Here is an 11,981-nt window from a genome sequence, read left to right on the forward strand (position 1 = left end):
CTAGCAAGTAATGACTTCATCACTCCTAGATGTGAAGGGGGTGGGACATTTAGTGCTTGTCTGAGTGATCATGTGCCCAACTACAAATGCTATTCTTAAAAAAAAGTGGAGCATGGATACTAGGGAATGGCCAGGAGCCTCTGCTACAAGGGATATAGTAGTCCTTTCTGATTGCTTTAAATTTTTTTTTCATCTTTTCCCCCCTAATTTGGTAGAAAATTTTTGAATTTTAGTTTTCTTTTTTACTTATTTATTTTAATTATTTTTTATTTTTAGAGACTGCATTTTGATTCATTGGGGTACATCTTTTTGTTTCTATGGCTGTGCACGATGTAGATTCAACAAAGAGGTGAACTCATGAGTGAAAGAATGAATGAAATTTGGTGGAATTCATGAAGGAGCAAAATAGTCATCTGGAAATGTGAGTTAAGTAGAGAACTGTAGCAAGATTGCCAGGCAGTGTGGAAGGCAACCTGAATTACTTCAGCAATGGAGACCAATGTGGATCATCCTGACTTCTTCCTGAAGCTTTATATATTCAGTGAATATTTTGTGTAAAGAAGCTCTGCCACTATGGTACATTTGTGATCAAACACATGTCTCACCTTATGAAAGATCTCTTAATAAGTACACTCAGTTGACCAAGAAACATTTGCTCTTGGCTCGGGGAATGGCATGTTTGTTTTCTTTCCCAATCTGTAAATGGGCAGCTTTTGAAAAGGGTTGATGATGATGCCCATCTCCTCAGGCTGTCAGCTTCCCTCCATGGAAACCCATGACCTGGACTGAAGTAAGTGTTGGAGAAGCAGTGTTCATGTGCACACAGATGGCCACTTGTCTATTAAGTTAAGAGTTTCCATCATTTTCTCAGGATAGACAGCCAAAGTGGAACCCTGGGAAGCTTCTTCATTTTTTCCTGTCACAAAGAATTGGCGATTCAGTAGTCACAGGAGTTTGTAATAAATAACCCACATTGATTTCTCTGTTCCAGAATGATCTTGCTTCCCTTTTTCCCAGAACTCTGACACTTGTCCCAGAGGCAGTGTTAGATAATCATTTACAAAGTGGCACAGACTCCTGTTCTATTGCGGATATAAATCCAGGTCAGATAGAGCAGGCCTGAGGTGAGGGAGCTAGGACTTCTAGTTCTTGAGCTTTCTGACAAACACTTTTCTGAGGAGGTGCATCCAGACTCTAGAAGCACTGGCAGCAGGGAATGACCATGGAGAAGCTGCTGTGGTGTTTTCTGGTGTGGATCAGCTTCTCTAATGCTTTTGGCCAGAAAGGTAGGGGTTATCACAGGCTATATCGGAGATTTGATCAGAGGGATAGGGGTGGGATGGGGCCTAAGATCATGTAAATGAAATTCAGAGAAACATTCAGCATGGAAGAGAGGGTGGGGACTGGGGAGAGCAGAGCTGGAGAAATGATCAGTCTGTTTCTTGATCCCAAACTGTATTTGTAAGAGAGGGACAGATCTTTGTGATCTGAGAAACTTCTCATCTCTAATTTTTTTTTTTTTTTTTTTTTTATCTCACAGACATGTCTAAGAAGGCCTTTGTATTTCCTAAAGAATCGGATAATTCCTACGTATCCTTGAAAGCAGAGTTAAAGAAGCCACTGAAAGCCTTCACCTTGTGCTTCCACATCTACACTGAACTGGCCAAGACACGAGGATACAGTATTTTCTCTTATGCTACCAAGAAACAATTTAATGATATCCTTGTATTTTGGTCTTTTGGTAGAGGATATCTTATTTCAGTGGGTGGGCCTGAAATATTTTTCAATGTTCCTGAAGTGACTATGACTCCGGTACACATTTGTGTTAACTGGGAGTCCATCACAGGGATTGTAGAGCTCTGGGTGGATGGGAAGCCCAGGGTGAGGAAGAGTCTGAATAAGGGATACTCAGTGGGGACAGAGGCAATAATCATCCTGGGACAGGATCAAGATTCATTTGGTGGAGGCTTTGATGCAAACCAGTCTTTGGTGGGAGACCTTGGAGATGTGAACATGTGGGACTTTGTGCTGACTCCAGATCAGATCAATATGGTGTATGTTGGTGGGACCTTCAGTCCCAATGTCCTGGACTGGCGAGCGCTGAAATATGAAGCACATGGTGAGGTGTTCATCAAGCCCCAGCTGTGGCCATGAGGCCCTGCCATGAGTTCTGAATGTGGATCCTGGGGACCACACCTCATGGGCCCCCTGTTTGTTGCTATGAATCTTTGTCCCCATCCATGCTGAAGGTCTGCTCTGTGTCTGCTCTTTAAACATTTACTTCCCTGCTTTGTCTTCCTCAGCACCAGGGGACAGAATTTAATTGTCTGGCTTAGGAACTTATTACCCACGTTGGGGAACTTTGTCCAGAAGAATCACGATTGTAGATGTTTTTGTTTATATATTTATTTTTTAAGTGAAAGGACTTTAGAGATCATCTCTTACCCTCACATTGATGAGAAAATTGACATCCAGAAAGGAGAAGTGAATTTGTAAAAAGTCACAGGGCAAGTACATCTCTGAGATGGGAATTGTGTGCTGATCTTCTAATCTAATTGCCTACCCAGAGTCCCCCAGAAAGTAGGAGGTACCTTCCCACATTCACAGGGCTCTTCTATCTCAGAGCTAGGACATTGACTGAGGTTTTCTGGATTTGGTGTTCAGAATGCTCATCACTGTATCATGGGTCTAGATCTTCTGAAGTGGAAAATCCATTAGTACTGTGCATTTCCTCCACTTCTTCCAAGTACCCTGTAAAGGCAGTTCAAATTGTCATGGCAGAGAAAACTTGGCTTCTTTCCTGGACAAAATGAGACATACAGGTATAGTTATTTCAGTTATTACTGCCTAGGACTTATGTAACAATAGTTTTATTTGCTTATAATGTCTTCTTGATTTTATGTGTTTTCTGGGAAATTCTTTTTCTACTTCATGTGTGGAGCTACACCAACCCCCATTACCAACATAGCCAGAATGGGCTTGTGACCTAAGCTGTCCTATCAGAGTATCAATGACTCCCTTTCCTTGGGTGTGTGTGGGGGCGTTGTTTTTGGTTGCTTTGAAGTTCCAAAAAGGACAAATTATAATCCTTCCTATTATTGTAAGAGTTGAGAGGCTTACAGAATAATGCAGAATTGACTATATCGAGTCTCTAAACCAATTTTTTTCTGGAAAAGAATTTGCACCTGGATTTTCCAGGTTCATTGGTCAATAAAGCCCCTGTTTACTCCAATGAATTTGACCTGTTTTGTGGTTGCATTGGAAGCTGGGACTAATTTTTCTAATGCATTTCTGAAACCAAGGCCCTCTGTGAGTTCAGATTTACAATTACTGTCTTGTGAGAACATATATATGGTACTCTAACCTCTGACAAGTGTGGCCCTTCTTTTGAGATAGCTGGTCATTTATGTGGGGTCAGTTGTGGGGTTTTGAATACTTCCACTCTATCATTATTCCAGTTTGAGAACCAAAAACTAAAGATCATTGAGATTCAGCAATCTGCTCTCAGGTTCAGTGCAGAAATGCATTCACCCGATCTGCTCTTCTAACAGTTTCTTGTTATGATTATTATTAGTCTATGTTGTATTAATATGCCTAAACATTATATACCACAAAAGTACAACATGGTAGAACTTGTCTGTGTTGGCAGGAATAAGGTGTCTGATTTGCTAAGAATTAAGTTCAGAACATTAGGAGGATGAACAGAAAATCTTTGAAGTAATTATTTATGAGTATTGATTTCCCTAATTGACGTTTGATAACCATTTAGAAGCACAGAAGTTAATGAGATACATTCTTGGGCAAAAATGTGAGTGTAGCTCTTCTCTGTTGTCCAATAAGAACAGATCCATATACCCTGACACATCAGCTAAGCAGAAGAAAGGACTGACACTCTTTTCCAGTTACAGAATCCAGTCAAGAGATATGTCTTAATTATAGAAGGCCATCCCAGCTCCCCAGGGATGTGGGCTGAGCTAATATTTTCTTCAGAATTCAATTATGGGTACGTTGCTACATATGGTCTAGTGGACAGCCTCTGGCCCTAATAATTTTAACCAGGAAAATTTTAATAGCTGGTATTAGCATTCAGTGAACATCAGAAAATCTTAATAAAGCATTCCCACAATGTTTAAATTTAAGCAATTTAGTTTACTGGTGGATACTTGAATGTAATCTTGTTGGAAAATGTATCCCTAGGTAACTGGTAAATTGTCATATAACAGAGTTGTTATGTGTAATCTAATTAAAAATTAGATGACATCTGCCAAAGAGGATGATTTTGGTTTGAAATGTTGGTGGTCTTCTTTAAAGAAGGGTTTAGTGCAGCTAGACTCAGGGTATCACAGTGGCCCTCTTCTGTTGTGTTCAGTGGGGTCTCTGCTACCTTTCGTTCACACAGTCAAGTGATTTCATGAGGTCTCATCATGGTCCCAAGGATGAGAATTGCCTAATCACCCAGGGCAGATCACATACAATCCTTTTTTTTTTTTTTTTTTTTTTTTTGGTACTAGGGATTTGACCCAGAGGTGCTTAACCAATGAGCCACAACCCCAGCCATTTACGTTTTTTATTTTGAGATAGGGTCTCACTAAATTGCTTAGGGCCTCGCTAAACTGCTGAGGCTAGCTTTGAGCTTGCAATCCTCCTGTCCCAGCCTCCTGAGCCACTGGAATTACCGGTGTATGCCACTACACCCAGCACACGCATAATCTTAATACCCTACACTTACTGAACTCTTACCCTGTGCCACTCACTGTTCTACATTCTTTACACATATTTTCTTGTTTGACAACCCTGTGAAGTAAAGACTGTTTTATAATTCTTATTTTACAGGTGAGGAAAGTTAGATCTGGAGAGATTCATTGACTTACTCAGCTATGATTTGAACTTGAGGCAGTCTGACTGCAGAGCCTGACACTTCTAACCACTTTGTCCACTGCCACATGCAGCAAAAGTTCATCCCCTGTACTTAGCTGCAGTTGAGGGAGAGTGTGGGATGTGTGTGTGTTTCCTTACAAGGAGGCCATTGCAGGATGTCATATATCCAGAAAGTTAACTGACATGACCGGTGCACTGACAATCTTCCTACTTAAAATTTGGTCCTTATGTTTAGTAGCATGACTCACATGTAGAGATCTTACTTGGCCTCAGCATTATCATAAGATTAGACTGCCTGTGCCACGCTGCACTGCCAAGTTCTGTTTTTACCTGGACCCGTTCAACTCTTCCCCAGGCTTGTATACCTAGACGTAATTTCATGGGAAGCATTCACCAAAGGCGTGGGATCACATGAGGATTCCTGGTGGGTCAGTGATCCTCAACTTTAGATGCTAATTAGAATTACCTGGAGAGCTTTCAAAAAACCCCATGGCCTGAGTTTTACCTCAAATCATCACACCAGGTTCGTTGGTGGAGAAACCTATTGAGAGTGTCTCTAAAGCTTCTCAGCTGATTACAGTGTGCAGCTGAGTCTCCAGCAGTGGAGGATGGCGTGCCACAGTTCCAGGTTGAGTGGTAGCTTTGAAGAGATGCAGGTCACAGCTGTCGTCCCTGACAGTTCATGTGGTTGTTTCTGACCAACATGCCCCTTGCAACCTCCTTTCCCTGTGTTGTAGTGGCTTTGGTTTGAATGTAGGGAGGGTGCCCAGCTGTCTGTATCAGCATTGGAGTTGAGTCTTAAGCTGCTCCAGGATTAAATCAAGTCAAAGGATAGCCCTGTATTTACTCTGCTATTTATTCAATAAAACCATGCTGTGATAACAACATTCTGTGTGTCTAATCATGTTTTTCTTTCTTCCCTATGATTGTTACTTTGGATCTGGGAAATTTGGGGAGTTTGTCTGATCTACTGGGGTTTTAACAGGGAGGAACCATAGTGCCAACATATCTAGAAAGGCTGGATCCTTAAATATTTTTTTAAATATATATTTTTTGGTTGTCAATGGACCTTTATTTTGATTTATTTACTTATTTGTGGTGTTGAGAATTGAACCCAGTGCCTCACACATGCTAGGCAAGTGCTCTACCAGAGTCACAACCCCAGCCTCCTTAAGTATTTTTATTGGAGCATCACAAGCAAAGAGAGTGGCCTCTCATGCAACCTACCTGAGGGAAGGGTGAGGTCACATTGCAAGCTGATTTATGACACCTAGTGCTCTGCAGTTGATGTGAGAAGTTACAGGATGGTGCTGGCAGATTGCTGGAACCAGGGGTGGGTTCAGAAGGAAGATCTCTCAAATTCTTTCTCTCTTGCTTTAGTTCTCACTTCCCTGGGCTCCCTCTCTCCTCCTCTGTTTTAAGAGTTGCTCAGTATGTCCATTTGGGATGTAGCTCTAATAATGCAGTGGGATCCATGAAGTCAATAAAAATTCCAGTGTCCACCCATCATCTTGTTTTCCATGTTCTTTTCAATCACCTGGGGAACCCAGACATTAACAAGAAATTAATTTTGGTATTGAGAAAACATTGTCTTCTTTCTTCTAATATTTTCACCTGTTTAAATTATGAATCTATATTTTAAAGGACAAGTGGTTATATTGAGAGGACAGAAGCTTTTTTAAGCTACTTTTATATTTTTTAAATCAGATGAGAGAAGTTTGGGAAAGAATGATTCAAAGATTTAACTATAGGGCCAGGGGTGGTGCACATGCCTGTAATCTCAGCAACTTGGGAGATTGAGGCAGGAAGACTGCAAATTCAAGGCAGCTTCAGCAACTTAGCAAGACTCTGTCTCAAAATTAAAAAAAAAAAAGTGCTGGAGATGTGCCTCAGTGATAGTGGTAGCGCTCCCCTGGGTTTAATCCCTGGTACCAAAAAACAAAAACAAAAACAAGATTTAATTATACATTTTTAAATATCAAACCATCCTAGAAACACACTCCTTTTTTTTTTTTTTCCTTTTTTTTGGTACCAGGGATTGAACCCAGGGTCACTTAACCACTGAGCCACATCCCCAACCCTTCTAAAATATTTTATTTAGAGACAGGGTCTCACTGAGTTACTTGGGGCCTCCCTAAGTTGCTGAGGCTGGCTTTGAACTTGCGATCCTCCTGCTTCAGTCTCCCAAGCTGCTGGAACTACAGATGTATGCCACCACTCCCAGCCATATTCATATTTTAATAGTCCTTTTTCTTTGTGTGTTTATAATATTCTACCTACATCTGAGTTGATTCTTCTAGTCAGTGGAGAAATAATCTCTATTATTAATTTCTCATTGAATATCAATAGGAAAATGAATATCTCATTATGAGATCACGATGAATAAACTTGAGATTCTTTTTACATAAAATTATAATGTTTTACATAGGAATTTGTATGTTACAAAATACTTTGTACATATATATCTTAATATACCTAACTGATACTGTACCTTTGTTTTAGTTCTTCTGGGCATAAAGCCAAATAGCCACATTCTGACTGGGCGTCCTATTCATAACAGGAAATAGTAGCTTTTGGTGCTTCAAGGACTACTGATCTTCATTTCCTTTTTTTCTTGTTTCTTAATTAAATGCACATACATGCACACACATACACATACACACTTCATTTTAGAAGCCATCCAACTACATTATGGAAATGTTGCGGAGGAAAATTTCTATATGATTCCTCTACTATGACAAGAGCACATGGTTTGGAAGAATTACAGTTTTTTTTTTTCTTTTAAATATAGGGTATATACAATTCTTTTATTTTTGTTTTTTTATAATCAGAAGCATTTTTACATGTTATAGCATAAAAAGTTCACAGTTAACTTTTTAAATGGCTATCCATTCTGGTTAGTGGATGGAGATATATACAGTTTACTTAAACATACTCAATTTTCCAATTTTTCAGTATACTAAGTAATGTTAAATGGTTTTCTTTATGAAAAAGTCTCCCTTCTGTCTCTCATATTTTACATAATTTTCCAGGTTGTGATGCTCCTAATTTACCAGACCATGCCACATAGAGCTGTTGGAGCACCAGCCGGCACTGTGGAGTCTCTAATAAATAACCCATATTGATCTCTCATTTTGTGATTTATCTTGTTCTCTTTGCTCTTAGAGCTTTGATTCATGGCTCCAAGGGACAATTTTGGAAAATCATTTACCAGCTGAGACACCTGACTGCAGCACATTTAAGGTCAAGGTGGAGCAGACCTGAGACGGAGGGATCTCAAATGTCCAAACCCAGAATCTCAGCCACTGATACTTTTTCCAGGAGGATAATTCAAATTCTGTTCACACCAATAGCAGGGAGGGAGCATGGAGTTTCCCAGACTTGGAGCATGAAGTTGCCTGTTATTCTGGTCTTCATCAGTCTCCCCAGGGCTTTTTCCCAGGCAGGTACTGCTTCAGATGGGAGCTGGGACCTCATCCTCAGATGCAGTTGTGATTATATCAAGCTGAGTTAGGGCAAAGGGCTAGCTAAGGTGTGGAGCTGGTCTGGGGAAGAGGTCAGTCTGTGGTTTCTAAATTCAACATCCCTGGACATGTAGAGAAAATTCATTTTTGTGGCCTAACAAGTTTACCTGATGATCTTTTCTCTTCTTTTTATCCCACGAACATGAACACAAAGGCCTTTGTGTTGACCAGTGTTTCATGATTCCTTTGTGACTCTGACTATGGTCTAAAGGATCCAATGGAGACCTTCCCCACGTGTCTCAGCATCCACACTGACTTGGTCCAGGAATGTTGCCTGTTCTCTCAATACTAGATAATGAGACCCACTTCTTTAAGCAAAAGATTGGAGTGTTGGGAGAAATCCTAGTTCTTGGCTCACAGTAGTTAATGTCTCAAGTGTGTAAACTTGAAGGGAACGCTTCTCCCACCTAGGAAAGTAAACAACTGCCCCAAATTGACCTAGTGTTACCAAGGGAACCTGTATAGGAGCCTGGTGGTCTGATCCCCTGTGACACCTTGTTATTGGGCAAGAAACTTATAAAATGTATACCTGTTCCCACGATAAACGAGTTTGCAGGCTGCTCGCCACAAGCCTGTTTCCACCCAACTCCCGGAATCTGGAGGTCTTGACTCCATGGCCCTTACCTGAGCTAGCCTGGCACCCCTACACTGGAGGATGCAGCATATCCCTGGATGGATTCTCCTAAGAATTCTCCTGTACTGTTGCCCTTCTGTGTTAGTTGGGTGCACACCTCAGGGATTGCAGAGATCTGCGTGGATAGGAAGACCATAGTGAGGAGGATGCTCAATAAGGGATACTTGGTGGGGACAGAGGCAAACATCATCCTGGGACAGGATCAAGATTCTTTTGGTAGAGACTTTGATGCAGACCAGTCTTTGGTGGGAGACCTTGGAGATGTGAACATCTGGAAATTTGTACTGGTTCCAGGTCAGATCAACCTGTTGTTAATGGGATCTTCAATCCCCATGTCCTGGACTGGCAAGCGCTGACATGTAAAGCACATGGTGAGGTGTTCATCAAGTCCCAGCTGTGGCCATGAGGCCCTGCTATGAGTCCTGAATGTAGATCCTGGGGACCACACCTCATGGGCCCCCTTATTTGTTGCTATGAATCTTTGTCCCCCATCATTCTGAAGGTCTGCTCTGTGAATATAAACATTTACTTCCCTCCTTTGTCTTCCTCAGCACCACAAGGTCCTGCTGTGGGTCCTGAAGGTTCATTTTGGGGACTGCTCCTTACCCTTGTCTCTGGATCTGATCTTTTTGGTCCACATGTAGGGCTCCTGTGCCCAGCCACAGGTGTTGTATTTCACCTCTTCTGCATCTACTCTGTTTCCATAAGCACAGCACACAGTACAACACTCACAGCTGCACCTTAAAATCACCAGGTAACACAACAGGCCAATTAAGTATGATTTTCTGGATGTGAGTCCCAAGCATCCATGTTTTTTAAAGCTCTCAAAGTGATTCCAAAGTTTGGACAAGGCTGGGAGCATTGAATTTATGTGTGTTTAAGAGCACAAGAGCCAACTTTTTCTTCTAAAAGATTGCATGCCTCTAACTATAGTCGTGCCAAAATTTTCATTTGTCTTTGTGATACACTCACCCCAATTTATTGTGCTTTATTGCATTAACTAAAGGATAGGGGAATATAAATTTTCCAGCATTGAACTCCACCATCAGGATGTGATCATTATAAATTGGAATCATTTTACTTCTTTAATCTTTTGAATTTGAAGATCCAAAAATTTAAGAAATGTTTTGTTGTTATTTGTTTAATTTATTCTATTTTTTTCTTTCAGGATGGCCAAATTTCATTATCTGAAATTTCCATTGTTTTTCCTTTTCATTTAACAACACTCAGATCACATTTATCTCTGTTCTTTATCCTTATATCTTGAAATTTGTTTTTCAAAATTGTCCTCCATATTACTGGTTTTTCACTTTGCAGAGTGGGATCCTTACTATTTCTAATGCCACTTGAATTCTGCAATGCTTTTTGAGTTGCCTTAAATTCTTTTTAGATTTGGTATTTTTTTTTTTCAACTCTCATCTTTCATCAAGTCTCTTTTTGCTTCAATTCGCTTGTGAGATTAATGAATGCAATTGCTGTCTAAAGTTTTCTAAAATTTCCTGTGATTAATCTTTTTAAGTAAATTTTTTTTCAATTGATTTAAATGCTTATATATTCTAGTACTTTTTGATCTTGCTATTTATTTAGATATAGTGAGTGCCCCTTCCTGCCTACCTGATCACTTTTAGGTTGTCTGTTAACCTTAGCTAGCTTGCTGATGGATTTTGGCTACACTCAGTTTGCTGATTATTTAGCTCCAGGACTGACTAAAGGACCCTTCACCTCTGCCAATTTCTTTCAATTGTCCTTGATTCTCTTAGGTTCTCTTCAGATATGTGTGTCTTCATATCTCTTGAAGGGATGACTCAGAGTACTCGGGAGGACAGCCTTAATAACAGCAGTATAATTGGGCAAGACGAAGTCTTGGGTTCTTTTGAGAGGGGGATGGACTGGGGAAACTTTCTTGTCCCATAGACTGGCTCCTGCCCTTGGGACTGGTCCCATGTCCCAAGTCTTGTCCACAGCCAAAGGGCCCAAGGGCATACACATATGACAGCTCTCTCTGGGACTTGTGGATCCTTCTCTCTCCACCAGGTGCAAAGTAGATGGAGAGTCTTGTAGTTTTGTCCTGAAGTCTTGAAGTTTTGACAAGGAGGGGGAAAGTTTTAGAAAGGTCATTCTTCAAATCCAGTTTTGTTGACTATGAGGCCAATGCTGTGATCCTCGAGTGTCTATTTCTCAGTTCATTCTATACAGGAGAAATTGTAAAATTGTCCCCTCAAAGTCCTAATAGTACCAAGGAGAGAGAGATGGAGACTCCTCTGTTAAGAGGTTCTTCACCTGCACGCAGCCAGAGTAGGTCCTGAGTGGGACTTAACTTGTAAGACCAGTAACAGCATGGTGGGTAAACTACCCCCACAGGTCATGCAAAGGGTTGATGGTCACTGGGAATGTAGTTGATCTTACAGCCAGGGCAGGTTATCCTGTAGTTTCAAATCAAAAGGTCATGGAGTTCTGCAGGAGCTGGGGCAGGCTCATCTCAAGGCAAGCTGGGCTCTGATTCCCAGTCTTTGAACTTTGTCCTTTTGATGTCAAAGACTGAAAGGTAGAACTAGATCCCATTCTTCTCCAGATATTTTTATCATGTTCAGAGTCAAAGAGGGACTAGTGAAGGTCTGCACTGTACATTTGTACAGCTCATTTATTGTTTCTTAAAACATTCCTTTTAAAATAACAAACTTGTTTTTTGAGTTCCTTCCTTAATTCCATCTCTTAATGGCAATTTTACCTTAGGCAAAATTACTTACATGCTATATTCTATGGGTTTCCTTATCTTTCTTTTTATTGTAAACAAATGGGGTACATCTTGTTCTCTGTTTGTACATAAAGGAGAGGCATACCATTTGTGTAATCACACATTTACCTAGGGCAATGGTGTTTGATTCATTCTGTTATTTTTTACTTCCCCCCACCCTTCCCACACCTCTTTTCCCTCTATACAGTCC

The 11,981-nt window shown here is 40.7% G+C and overlaps 1 protein-coding gene across 2 annotated transcripts; it reads left to right on the top strand.

Moving 5' to 3' along the window:
• The first annotated feature begins 297 nt into the window (after positions 1 to 297).
• Crp (C-reactive protein) lies at positions 298 to 3,185 on the top strand. 2 transcript variants are annotated; one of them, XM_047559384.1, is made up of 2 exons: positions 298 to 421; positions 1,541 to 3,185. In XM_047559384.1, exon 2 carries the CDS (start codon positions 1,543 to 1,545, stop codon positions 2,152 to 2,154), a length of 612 nt encoding a protein of 203 aa, XP_047415340.1. In that variant the 5' UTR covers positions 298 to 421; positions 1,541 to 1,542; the 3' UTR covers positions 2,155 to 3,185. The 2 variants fall into 2 exon arrangements, with proteins under 2 accessions (XP_047415340.1, XP_047415331.1); XM_047559375.1 differs by lacking the exon at positions 298 to 421 and adding an exon at positions 1,110 to 1,286.
• The last annotated feature ends 8,796 nt before the right edge of the window (positions 3,186 to 11,981 follow it).

This window comes from Sciurus carolinensis, chromosome 1 (assembly GCF_902686445.1).
Source record: "Sciurus carolinensis chromosome 1, mSciCar1.2, whole genome shotgun sequence".
In the NCBI taxonomy this organism is placed as follows: Eukaryota; Metazoa; Chordata; class Mammalia; order Rodentia; family Sciuridae; genus Sciurus; species Sciurus carolinensis.